Source organism: Budorcas taxicolor, chromosome 25 (genome assembly GCF_023091745.1).
Source record: "Budorcas taxicolor isolate Tak-1 chromosome 25, Takin1.1, whole genome shotgun sequence".
In the NCBI taxonomy this organism is placed as follows: Eukaryota; Metazoa; Chordata; class Mammalia; order Artiodactyla; family Bovidae; genus Budorcas; species Budorcas taxicolor.
Window position 1 is genome coordinate 36,318,175 of NC_068934.1, and position 12,387 is coordinate 36,330,561.

At 46.4% G+C, this 12,387-nt stretch overlaps 1 protein-coding gene across 1 annotated transcript in view; it reads right to left on the reverse strand.

The window, feature by feature from the left end:
* The window catches only part of PRDM10 (PR/SET domain 10), a 60,157-nt gene that overhangs the window by 34,218 nt on the left and 13,552 nt on the right, over positions 1 to 12,387 (reverse strand). The window contains exons 4-6 of the mRNA XM_052661819.1: positions 4,858 to 5,083; positions 2,761 to 3,002; positions 750 to 953 (exon numbers count right to left, since the gene is read on the reverse strand). Coding sequence (XP_052517779.1) covers positions 750 to 953; positions 2,761 to 3,002; positions 4,858 to 5,083 — 672 coding nt within the window. The remainder of the gene's footprint in view (positions 1 to 749; positions 954 to 2,760; positions 3,003 to 4,857; positions 5,084 to 12,387) is intronic.

The window sequence follows — 12,387 nt, forward strand, 5'->3', positions numbered from 1 at the left end:
TACATTCTACCACCTGCCTGATGCAGCCGGTCCAGAACGGACTTCTAGACACTCACCTACCTTTCTCATCCCAACTAACACCCCACCTTCCACCCAGTTGCTCAGACTTGAAAACTAAAGGTTGTGTGTGTGTGTGTGTGTGTGTGTGCACACTCAGTCGTGCCCAACTCTTTGCCACCCATGGACTGTAGCCCACCAGGCTCTGTCCATGGAATTTCCTAGGCAAGAATACTAGAATGGGTTGTCATGTCCTTCTCTAGGTGATCTTCCCAACCCAGGGATCAAACCCAGATCTCTTGCATTGTCAGGCAGATTCTTTACCACTAAGGCACCAGGGAAGCCCAAAATGAAGTGAAGTAACTCCATCTTCAGTCAATAGACCTGTCTGTACCCCCAAAATAACTACTTCCTAATTCCTCACCCCCTGGGCCTAACGCCTTTATAAAGGCCTTTGGTAGATCCCAAAGTCATATACTTCTTATTCTATTTGCGGGATTATAACAAGTGTACAGGGACTTTCCTGGTGGTCCAGTGGTTAAGAATCTGCCTGCCAAGGCAGCAGACATGGGTTTGACCCCTGGTCTGGGAAGATTTCACATGTCTCGGGGCAACTAGGCCCAAACACCACACCAAAGCCTGTAAACCCTAGTTCTGCAACTAGAAAAAGCCCTCTCACAGCAAAGAAGACCCAGTGTAGCCAAATAAATAAATAAAATTTAGAAGCATGTAGTATAGCCCCAGTGCTGCACCTTGAGCTCCTGCTTGGGCTCCACGTTCTTGATTGTTGTGTAGTACACGTGGTGACCATACTGATATGCCACCAGGTTCTGCTCCAGGTGGTTCTGGGCCGGACGTACGAACATCATCCAGTTACAGAGGGTCTCGTCCGACAACTCAAACCACAGGTCTTCATGCAAATCCCTGTCCTTTCTGTCCCCTTTATCGAGAGAAACCTGCAACCAGAGTGAAAGTGAAAAGACACATACACACAAAACCTCTAACATCATAGATAGTTGTGTAATAATATGCAAAATACTGTTCTTTAAATTAACCAGATACACTGGTTCTCCCCTTTGTATCTGGAAAGCTACTGGAATTGTGTCTTACCAAATGAAAAAGGGAAAAGACACTTTCTAAAGACCCACTCACAGGATTACCTAGTAAAATCTAAAAGTCAGCACACTGTACAGCTTTGGTTGCCATTTCATCATTAACTAACACATCAAAAATGCTATTGATAAGCCAGAAAGTGCAAGCAAAATACACTCCAGTTCATTGTAAGTGGCTTCCTTTGGGGTTTCAACTGCATTCATTTATAACGTGGAGGCTGGTGGCAGATCCTTCTCTCTACAAAGTGATATTCTTTCTTGGACATCTTGAGCTCTCACCAAGAAAATCTCCCCATGACAGCTGCTGACTCCTCAAAAACACACCCCATATATTCTCTCCTCCCACTGTTCTTTCCCGGTTCTCCAGAGTGGCTCTCAAAAAGCAGACAGGAAGCTTTCGATCAAAGCAAAAGCATCAAAAGTGAGGAACAGACATCAGTATACACATACTTGAACATTCTGTGAACTATTCTTTAGCAGAAGATTCAACAGGATAGACCTGTTTCAAAGACTGAAAAAGAGGTTTTCCTAAAAACATTATCAGCACTTCACAGATGATATTGGTGTTGTTTAGTCACTAAGTTGTATGACTCTTTGCCACCCCATGAACTGTAGCCCACCTCTGTCCATGGGATGCCCTAGGCAAGAACACTGGAGTGGGTTGTCATTTCCTTCTCCAGAGGATCTGCCCAACCCAGAGATGGAACCTATGTCTTCTGCACTGGCAGGAGGATTCTTTACCACTGAGCCACTAGGGAAGCCCAACAGATGACATGAGTTGACGTAATTCTCTTTGTATTCTAGTCAAAGTTAATATTCAAAAAAAAAGTTGTCAAGCCTCTATTATAGGCTGAATTGGTTTCCCCCATAATTCATACACTGAAGTTCCAGACCCCAGTAGCTCAGACTGCATTTGGAAGCAAAGCTTTGGAAGAGGTGATGAAGTCATCAGAGCAGGTCCTGTCCTCACAGGACAGGGAGATCAGGGCACACAGAGAAGCACCAGAGGCCCGAGCACACAGGGACCGCTTAGTGCCAAGACAGCCACCTGCAAGCCAAGGGCCTTGACCCAAGCCAAGCCTGCCTGCACCTTGGCCTTGGACTTCCAGCCTCCTGCAGTGAGACAAAACAAACACATTGTTTAAGCCCCCTGGTCTGTGGTGTTTGGTCCTAGAAGCCCTCGAAGACTAGTCCAGCCCCTGAGAATGACAAGAGTTCAGAATTATTCACATAAGGCTTCAGGGTCTGAGGGCTTCCCTGGTGGCTCAGCGGGAAGACTCCGCTGCCAGTGCAGGAGACGCGGGTTCGACCCTGGGTAGGGAAGATCCCCTGGAGAAGAAAATGGCAACCTACTCCAGTATTCTTGCCTGGAAAATCTCATGGACAGAGGAGCCTGGTGGGCTATAGTCCACGGGGTTGCAAAGAGTCAGACAGGACTGAGCGATTGAGCACACCACGGTCTGAAACTGTACCGTCCACGGTTTCTCTCTTATTGGTAAGAGAGAAAATGTCTACATTTAAATCAATCAAGCATAGAAAGAGAAACACAGTGAACAGCTGCTATGAGACTGAATTGAGAGGCTCGGTGGGAAAATGCATGCCCCTCACAAGTCATCAGGACAGGAGGGGACTGGGACAAAGTGTACATTACCTTGAGGTGGATGTAACAGTCCTTCAGCTCCGATTCCCTGACCAGTGGCCCCTCCACGGGGCCAAACTGGGTGCGCTTGGGGATGCGCCTCTTGGAGAACACGCCGCCCAGGAATCTGTCAATGTAGAGCACCAGCGGGAGGCTGGCCCGTGCCCGCGTCAGCACTGGCCGGTTGGGGATCGGGTGCAGCGGGCCGTGCTTCGGGCACACGGAAGAGTGTGCGTTGTTACACTCCTCGCACCCTGCACGAGAAGGATAGCCTCTAGGTGACCGGCTCGCGGGAAAGGGTCCTAACCTGGAGAACCCCCACACCTAAGTTTTTAAGGCCAAATTCAATTAGCTCCTACAACCGCACAACCCATTCCACTGTAACACGTGACTCTCCAGAGACTGGGAGAATCAGGCAGAATTAACTTGTGGCCTGCCAAAAATACTAAGCAGGCTGTGACTTATTTCTCTACTGGATGGCCATTCGAAGAGTGGCACTGAATTTACAAGTCAACGTGGTCGAGTACAGCAAAAACGAACACAGCATCATTGAGCAACTACATTTCAATTTAAAAAAAAGTTTTAAAAAGTTTACAAATCAAATAAACCATGTTTGGAAAGAGGAAAGAAGTGCTTATTAGTTGCTTAAATGTTGCAAAATCAGATGAAACAAATGAGGTAAACTTTATAGTATGTAAATTATAGGTCAATCAACCTGTTTTTTTTTAAACAACCTGACAATATAGTCAGTTTCCTCAAAGGGAGCTGTAGAAACAGTGCTGTTGAATTTGAGATTCCCGTGCATATTGCGTGAAGATAATGCTGAAGTGAATAAATTTAGCATCCCACCCTTCATTCACCCGATGACACAACGAGGCCAGCCCTGATATGTACGTTCAGCTCATTCCGGGAATGATGGGTTTGCAGTCAGCGTCCACATCCACCCACTTTTTCCCAGAATCCCCCATCTGGAGCTAACCGCCCCGCTGCAATGTGAACAGCAGCAGAACAGAGGAAAGAGACTGTGCCCCACAGAGAGCAGACTCCTGACTCTCAACATATCTAGTCAACCAATCGCATCTCACCCAACTGGCTGTGGGGTGGCCTGGCTTAGGAAACATGTATTTTCGATTTCTACAACTCTCCAGTAATGGACAGCTACCTTGTGTTCCTATTTAGAAGATTAAAGTGACTTCATGTGTATTTGACTAAGGAGTTGCCTTGAACACTTAAGAATTCAAAGAAAAGCAAAACGAGGAAATTCTCTTTTGGGTATGGAGATGAACACAGACCCCAGGCAAATGGCCTCACCACTGCTATGCAGAGGGTCCCGGGAGAGATATGGTGAGACCACAAAGCTCTGCATGGCCTTGTAACTCGAAAGAGGAGATAAGGACTTTGCCATCTATGTGGGACATTGGTAGGCAGCAGCGGCGGCTTGGTGGAAGGAAGCAGGCCCCTCCAAGTAGGCAGGACAGACAGGCAGTAGTGTCGGCTGACTGTGGGCACCAGCAACCGGACCACCTGCATTTGAATCCTGATTCCTGCAACAACTGAGCAGGACCTCTAGAAAGCTGCCAACTGAGCAGGACCTATAGAAAGCTGCCGACTTCACAAGCTCATGGAGAGTATTGCTCGAGTTGGGCAGAGCACTAGTGCCCGGGGTGTGAGAGGCATCCTTTTACAGCAGGCATTTTTTAAGGTTGGTACGAAGAGAGGTGAAGCAAACATGTGAAAGAAGGAATGGCCGGATCTGCCAGGACTGGACACCATCATGGCCTGGCAGCTGGAGCTCTGAGATCAGAGGCTGAGGCTGGGTCCTGACCCAGCCCCAGCCCCTGTGACACCAGCAGGCTGCCCAGCTTCCTCAAGCAGCCGCTTGTGGATGCAATCGGAGCTCTAGCAGCAGCCAGCACCTCCCTCCCCAGCCGCCCGAGGACGACAGGAAAGGGCCCTCCGTCCCCGGCTGCCGAGGACGATGGGAAAGGGCCCTCCCTCCCCAGCTGCCCGAGGATGACGGGAAAGGGTGCCTTCAGAGAGACAGCAGAGTTTGCACTGGGAGCCCTAGCAGAGGGGCCCACCCTGCGCCCAAGAAGCAGCTCCGCTTACACAAGTCGTGGGGGTCGAAGGGCCGAGGCGGGTCAGGTTCCCAGTCGTCCAGGTCAGTGTCCTCCCCGTCTTCCTCCTCCTCATCCTCAGAATCCTCGTCCTCATCCTCGTCCTCCTCCTCCTTGGCCTCCAGTCTGGCCATGGGGTTCTGCAGAGTCGCCAGAGGGTCCGAGCCATCCACACTCTCAATTGAGGGTAACACCTGGTTGTGCACCGGCAGCGAGGCCTGGACAAGGTTTAATCACAACGTCAGCACAGCCCACGTGGGGTCGGAGGGAACCCGGACACACAGAACTCGAGCTTTTAATGGAAGGCACTCCAGTATTCTTGCCTGGGAAACCCCACAGACAGAGGAGCCTGGGGGGCTACAGTCCATGGGGTCACAAAAGGTCAGGCACAACTGAGCAACTAACACACACGCACACACTCTTCTCACCAGCTCCCTCTGGGGCCGTGCAGAAAGGCCTATCTATGGACTGTAATGAGGAATCTGTTTTCATTTTTGCTGTTTCTGTCTCACATCTGGGCTCCTTTCATGTCAGCAAGAGTTTCAAACCTCACAAGCCCCTGCCAGAAGGCTGAGGACCCTCATATTGACCCCACTCTTCACTTTAAGTCCCACCTCCTCACTCTCTCAGCCTTTCCAAACTTGCTTGAGAGGCCTGCCCTGCCTCCCTGGAGACTTCAAATACGAATGTAACAAACCCTTCTACACCCTCCTGGAGCATGTGTGGTACCATCAGCTGCAACATCTTGGTTCTGGGTAGGGCTCTCCTGCCTCTGCAGGTAGCCACACCCTACTGCAGGTAAAGGCCTGACCGGCCTGCAACCATGTGGCTTTAGAAATTTACACGCGGTGCAAGATGCAGGTGGCAAAATTCAGTGGGTATAGGCGCACTTTCACACACTCCAGAGAGGTCAAGGTTTGACTTTGACCTTAAGAAAAGAGATGCCTACTTGGTTCATCACGCTGAAATTATCTTTTGCAAATAAGACATGGTTTATGTCATAGATTAGATTAATACCACTTTACCAAATATGCTGGAAGAAAATAATGTTGCCTTGAGAGTCCTCACCTGGCTTTACACACCATCCAGGCCCTCTTATGCAAGGGTATTTCTCCTGCCCCATTAGCACCATAACTCATACTCAAGCTACTTCCCTTGCCTGGATCTTTCCTCCCCTAGAATACTCGCTCTTCCCTTTAGGCAATCTCCTAAACCCTGTCCTCTTCCACCTCTCCAGGAACCATCTCTGCCCTCTCTCCTGTACATCTGCAGTCACAGAAGTCCACCTGACAATACCATCCAGCCCACCAGGCAGCCCAGATGGTTCCGAAATAGCTCAGGGGAATGTTACCGGGGGGTCAAGAGCCCCCCAAATTTCCTCTTGAGTTAGACCAAGTAAGTCCACCCCTCCGCCACATGAAGACAGCTCTTCCAGGACTTCAAGACGAAAACCCCTAGGTCATGGACTCATTTCTCATGAGGCAAATCATCCAGATCCCTCAGGGTCTTGCTCTGTCCATTCAGCCCTCAGTGGATCCCCACCAGCCTGCACCTGCGCTCACTGAAGACGGCCACTTCCTAGTGCTGCTCCATCAGGACTCTGTAGGTCCCCAAGACCCCTGGGCCTAGCTGTCCCCTCACAGAGTATAAGGAACCCCTATCTTCTGCTCAGGACTTAAACAGTGGATTTTACTTAAATGGCAATTTATCCCTACAAAATTTCATTGTACCACCTCTTCCGTTCTTCCAGTCAGGCAAGATCTTTCAGAACCTTGGTTTTCACATCTCACACCTTGGCTGCCCCCCAAGCTTGGTTTCCATTGCCCATTTGCGTGCATTTTCACGTGAGTCCAGCTTGCCACTCCAACTGCACCACAGGGACAGAGACCACAGGCTTTGGAGTCCGACAGATTGGGATTAAACTCCTGGCTCCACTACTCGGCAAGTGAACAAACTTCTCTAAACCTGTGTTTCTTTATCTGTAAAAAGGACATTAGGATTAAATGAAATGATGTGTGCGTGAGGCCAGTAGTAGTGTCCAGCATTTAGTAAGCGTTTACTATTAATCATAGATTATTATTATCATAAGTCCTTTAAGGACCGAAGCAACAGCACGTGTTTCCTCTACAGCCCTAACAGGCTGCTGGGCATGTGGCAGGTAGGCAGGGGAGGTCAGGTTGCGGAGAGGCGGTTGGCCCTTTGGAAAGGATGTCAGTCCCTCTAGGCATCGAAAGGGACTCTGCCAATCATCACAGAAAAGTACGTTTTCAGTTGTGCATCTACATCTAAGAACTTATTAAACTCCATGAAGAAACAGTATTGTGGGCGTTTACAGAATCTGACCTGCTCTGGCAATTAAAGGTCACTGCCCAACATGAGAAACCCTCAGGCTGAAGAAGGCAGATAAGATCAGCTGCCTCAAACAGCACCTGCATGTTTGAACTGTGCACTCACTCAGCCCAGGAACCCAGACTCATTTGTGATATTCCACCTGCAGCTCAGGGCCTTGTACAAGTGTCGACAGGAGGACACGATTCTGGGACATGCTCCTGCTTCAGCTTCAATAAAAACAAGAAAATGCCCACTGGGGTGAGGTCTCAACAAGGGAAAAAGAGCAGTGACTTCTGGCCATGAAACTCTGTCTGCCACCCCTCTGGGTCCTCACTTGCTCGGCTCCTGCTTGCTATCTCAGAGCGTAGCTCTGGTATCACGCTTAGGTTTGAGCCACTTAAATTCTATGCCAGTGTTAGGGATGAATGTTATCACACACTGAGCAAACCAAAGCATACATCCACCTCCACTCCTCATAAATTCTTCATCTCTTTGCGGAGCTGACCTGAAAGAATAAAATCAGCAATTGAGAGTTACTCCTGTGAAGCTGCGATGTTATTTTTTACCAACTGATGCTGCTAGAAAGACTGTGGTCAGGCAAGTTACTGCTGGCTTCTCGCCACTGCTGAAAAGCTGACATTAAAACAGACCAACAACCTCCTCATCCCCAGGCTGCAACTCTCCTCAAAGGCTGTGGCAAGAAAAAGGCTGGAAGGCTTCAGCAGTATCTAGAGCAGGGATTCCCAGCCTCCAGGATCTAATGCCTGATGATCTGAGGTGGATCTGATGCAATAATAAGAGAAATAAAGCGCACAGTAAATGGGATGTGCTTGAATCATTCTGAAACCATCCCCCTTCTGGGTCTGTAGAAAAACTGTCTTCTAGGAAACAGGTCCCTGGTGCCAAAAAGGTGGGGGACCATTGAAAGAGAACTGATACTCTACACACAGATAGAACATACACCAGAATCATGAGAGTTACTGTTGAAAAGCATGGCTGATCATCAATTTGTAGGTAAGAACTGTATATATCAGACAGCCTGGACCTTAACACACAGAAGGCATGTGTTACAGATTTATTTAATTAATAATTCAAATTCAGCTGCCATTCACTGGGTGCCAGGCATACATCTAAGCTCCTTTGAGGCCAAATCATTTTACCACCAGCTCCTGAGAGGCAGAGATGAAATGCACACCCTCATTTGGCCTGGCTTTCCCACTGCCTCACAATGGCCTCTGCAGCATGGGGTCTGTTCGAGGAGGAGGTAAACAGCACACACACCTTGTGGGCTGAGCAACAAGTTAACACACCTGCTCCTGAGGCAACAGCCAGGCAGCAAGGCGGGGAGCCGTGGGTGTCAACTCCACTTGGAGGGAAAGAATAGTAACAAAGATAGTGTACGCCCCTGCATGTTGTCACGCACCATAAAACGTGGGAGAGGAAAAGGAATTTGTTAAAGTCATGGTATACTTTCTCCTTCCCACTTAGCACCACTCTCGGTAATTATTTCTGAAACGACATCACGCGCTGCAGGACACAATTTATCTGAGAGGGAACTATGAAACGACGCTGGACGGCAGCAAACACAACAGAATGCTCTGGGTTCCTGCTGAGGCCAATCATGAGGGCAGCATGTTTTCCTCACAGTGTGTGGGGAGTCACACACGCCCTTGCTCAGAAACAAAGCACAGACTGCGCCTCTAGCCTAGGAGCTCCATGCCTTCCTTACGGATGGGGGAATGCATCTGTGAACAAGGCTTCACGTGGATGTCGCTACCGCAAAAGACAACTGGTAACAGGAACCTGTTTGCTAAGGATGAAAGAAAAAAAAAAAAAAAAGCGCCTATCATCTATGTTAAATCCGCACTCCAGCTTTCTATGCAGAATTTATCCAGGTCACAGAATAAACTGATGATCACTGAGGTGTTACAGCCGGAAATAAAAATCATGCTGGTTGAGAGGAAACTGCAGTAGAGAGGCAAGGCAGTGGCGACAGCGTCTGTAATGCTGGGCTCACAGAGCTGTCTGAGCACAACTTTTCTTTTGTGCAAAGCATGAAACAGGCAGGTTGTTTCAGGAGATGGGAGGCGATGAAGGGCCCTTTGAGGTGCAAATGGCAACAAAACCTCTAATTAAAACGACACCTTAAAATTAAAACAACAAAATGCCACTTTGCTTATCAGATTGGCACAATTTTAAAAGAATGCAAATAGCCAGTATGGAAATGGGAGAGCTCATATATTGTTGGTGGGAATGTAAACTTTTTCAGTATCGGAGACGCAATTTGAAAGTCCTATCAAAATAACTTTCCCATTTATACTTATAAATTTCAAACATATCTCAAACAGACAGAACAGTGTAATAGATGTTATCCACCAGTCACTCAGCTTCAAAAATTATCAACTTATGGCTCACCTCTCTTCAACTGTTCACCCACCCATTTTCCCCCTCACTGGATTGTTTTAGAGCAAACTTCAAACACTATACACTTTCATCTCTAAGTAGTTCAGTAGATAACTCTTTTTTTAAAAAGGACTTTTATATTTTATTATCATACCTAAAAAAAAAAAATCACTCCTTAATATCATCAAATATCTGGTTATTGTTAGGAGTTCCCCCAACTGTCTCATATTTTTTTCTTTTTTACAATAGGATCGTTCATGTCAGAACCCAAACAAGGTCTGCCTACTGCACCTGACTGATATGTCTCTGAAGCCTCCTTTAATCAGTAAGTTTTCTTTCTCTCTTTTTCTCTGCAATTTGTCTGCTCCTCACAGTGTAGACTGTGCTGACTGCATCCTTGTGACCTTAAAACTTGTTCCGCTTTGTTGACTGTGCCTCCTAGTCACTGGCAGTGAAGCCTAGAGACTCGATCAGATTCAGCTTTCCTTTGGGGGGAGGATGGGGAATACCTCCTATGTGGTAAAACACCAGAGGAGGCACACAAGACCAGGAACCCTATAAAGAATGCTCTCTCTTTGTAGTGATGGCAACCGTGTCCAGGGGGGTGAGCTGGTCCATTCACTACAAAGTGCCTCCTCCGTTTTTCCCTGATGACAGGAGATGAGAAATGGTGATGCTCTAAGCCGGTCATCCCCTTTCACTTATTAGCTGGATGCTTCCTTAGTGAAATTTCCCTCATCAAGCGAGGATATTCCAGGGGAAAGGCTGGATTTGTGCCCATCACTTACCACTTTTCCCAATAACACTGTGGTCTCCTAACATCCTGAGAAAGTGACCAAAGAGTACTTCTTTTCCTATCAGTATGAACTTGTGGGTTTTAAATACACGTAATGTGTTTCAATCTATCGGAGATATTTTTCCTTTTTAATGGGTCAAATTGTACACCCATTTTGGCCTCTTCAGTTACATCTTGAGTTCTTTTCCCAGGACCCTGAAGAGAAATTTTTATCAGAATTTGCTTCCTTTCATTCTGATAAGACAGGATGTTTCAGGTAGATGTTTCAGGTACATCTCCAGCCCCAGAGCAAGAATCTGGCATTTTTCTAAGTAGCCCTGATTCCTCTTATTGGGAAGCTATATTTAGACACCACATAGAATCATTGCTGCTGGACTGATGACTACATCCAAATCTTTTCAGTGGACAGAATTAGAAAACCTATTTTTTAAGAGAAAAAATATCCTCAGTTTATACTGATATTCTAATTCAAATTTAGGATTCAAACTTTTTATTTAACTTGTGAGATTTCTATATTTGTATCTTTCTTCACTTTCACAAAAATCTTAGTTCTTAAATAATTTAAAATGTGAATATCTTTAGTCTCTATCATTTCTCTTTGGAGAATTTACTCTAAGGAAATAATCTGATATGACATCTATGCGAGCGTTCGGCACACTAGCAGAAAAGAAAGAAAGGAAAGCAGAAAGAAAGAACCTACATATACAAACAATCGACATTTTAGGAATCAGTGAACTAAGATGGACTGGAATGGGAAAATTTAATTCAGATGACCATTATATCTACTACTGTGGGCAAGAATCCTTTAGCAGAAAAGGAGTAGCTATCATAGGCAACAAAAGAGTCCAAAATGCAGTACTTGGATACAGTCTCAAAAATGACAGAATGATCTCTGTTTGTGTCCAAGGCAAACCATTCAGTATCACAGTAATCCAAGCCTAAGCCCCAACCAGTAATGCTGAAGAAGCTGAAGTTGAACCGTTCTATGATGATGTACAAGACCTTCTAAAATTAACACCCAAAAAAGATGTGCTTTTCATCTTGCATTCAATAGGGGACTGGAATGCAAAAGTAGGAAGTCAAGAGATAACTGGAGTAACAGGCAAATTTGGCCTTGGAGTACAGAATGAAGTAGGGCAAAGGCTAACAGAGTTCTCCAAGAGAGTACACTGGTCACAGCAAACACCCTCTTCCAAAAACACAAGAGAAGACTCTACACATGGACATCACCAGATGGTCAACACCGAAATCAGATTGATTATAGTCTTTACAGCCGAAGATGGAGAAGCTCTATACAGTTAGCAAAAACAAGACCAGGAACTGACTGTGGCTCAGATTTGCAATAACTCCTTATTGTAAAATACAGACTCAAATCGAAGAAAGTAGGGAAAACCACTAGACCACTTAGATATGACCTAAATCAAATCACTCACAATTATACAGTGGAAGCGACAAATAGATTCAAGGGATTAGATCTGATGGTCAGAGTGCCTGAAGAACTATGGACGGAGGTTCCTCTACCTGTACAGGAGGCAGGGATCAGGACCATCCCCAAGAAAAAGAAAGGCAAAAAGGCAAAATGGCTGCCTGGGGAGGCCTTACAAATAGCTGTGAAAAGAAGAGAAGCGAATAGCAAAGAAGAAAAGGAAAGATATACCCATTTGAATGCAGAGTTCCAAAGAACAGCAAGGAGAGATAAGAAAGCCTTCCTCAGGGATCAGTGCAAAGAAATAGAGGAAAACAACAGAATGGGAAAGACTAGAGATCTCTTCAAGAAAATTAGAGATACCAAGGGAACATTTCATGCAAATATGGGCACGATAAAGGACTGAAATGGTATGGACCTAACAGAAGAAGATATTAAGAAGAGGTGGCAAGAAAGCACAGAAGAACTATACAAAAAAGATCTTCATGACCCACATAACCATGATGCTGTGATCACTCACCTAGAGCCAGATATCCTGGAATGTGAAGTCAAGTGGGCCTTAGGAA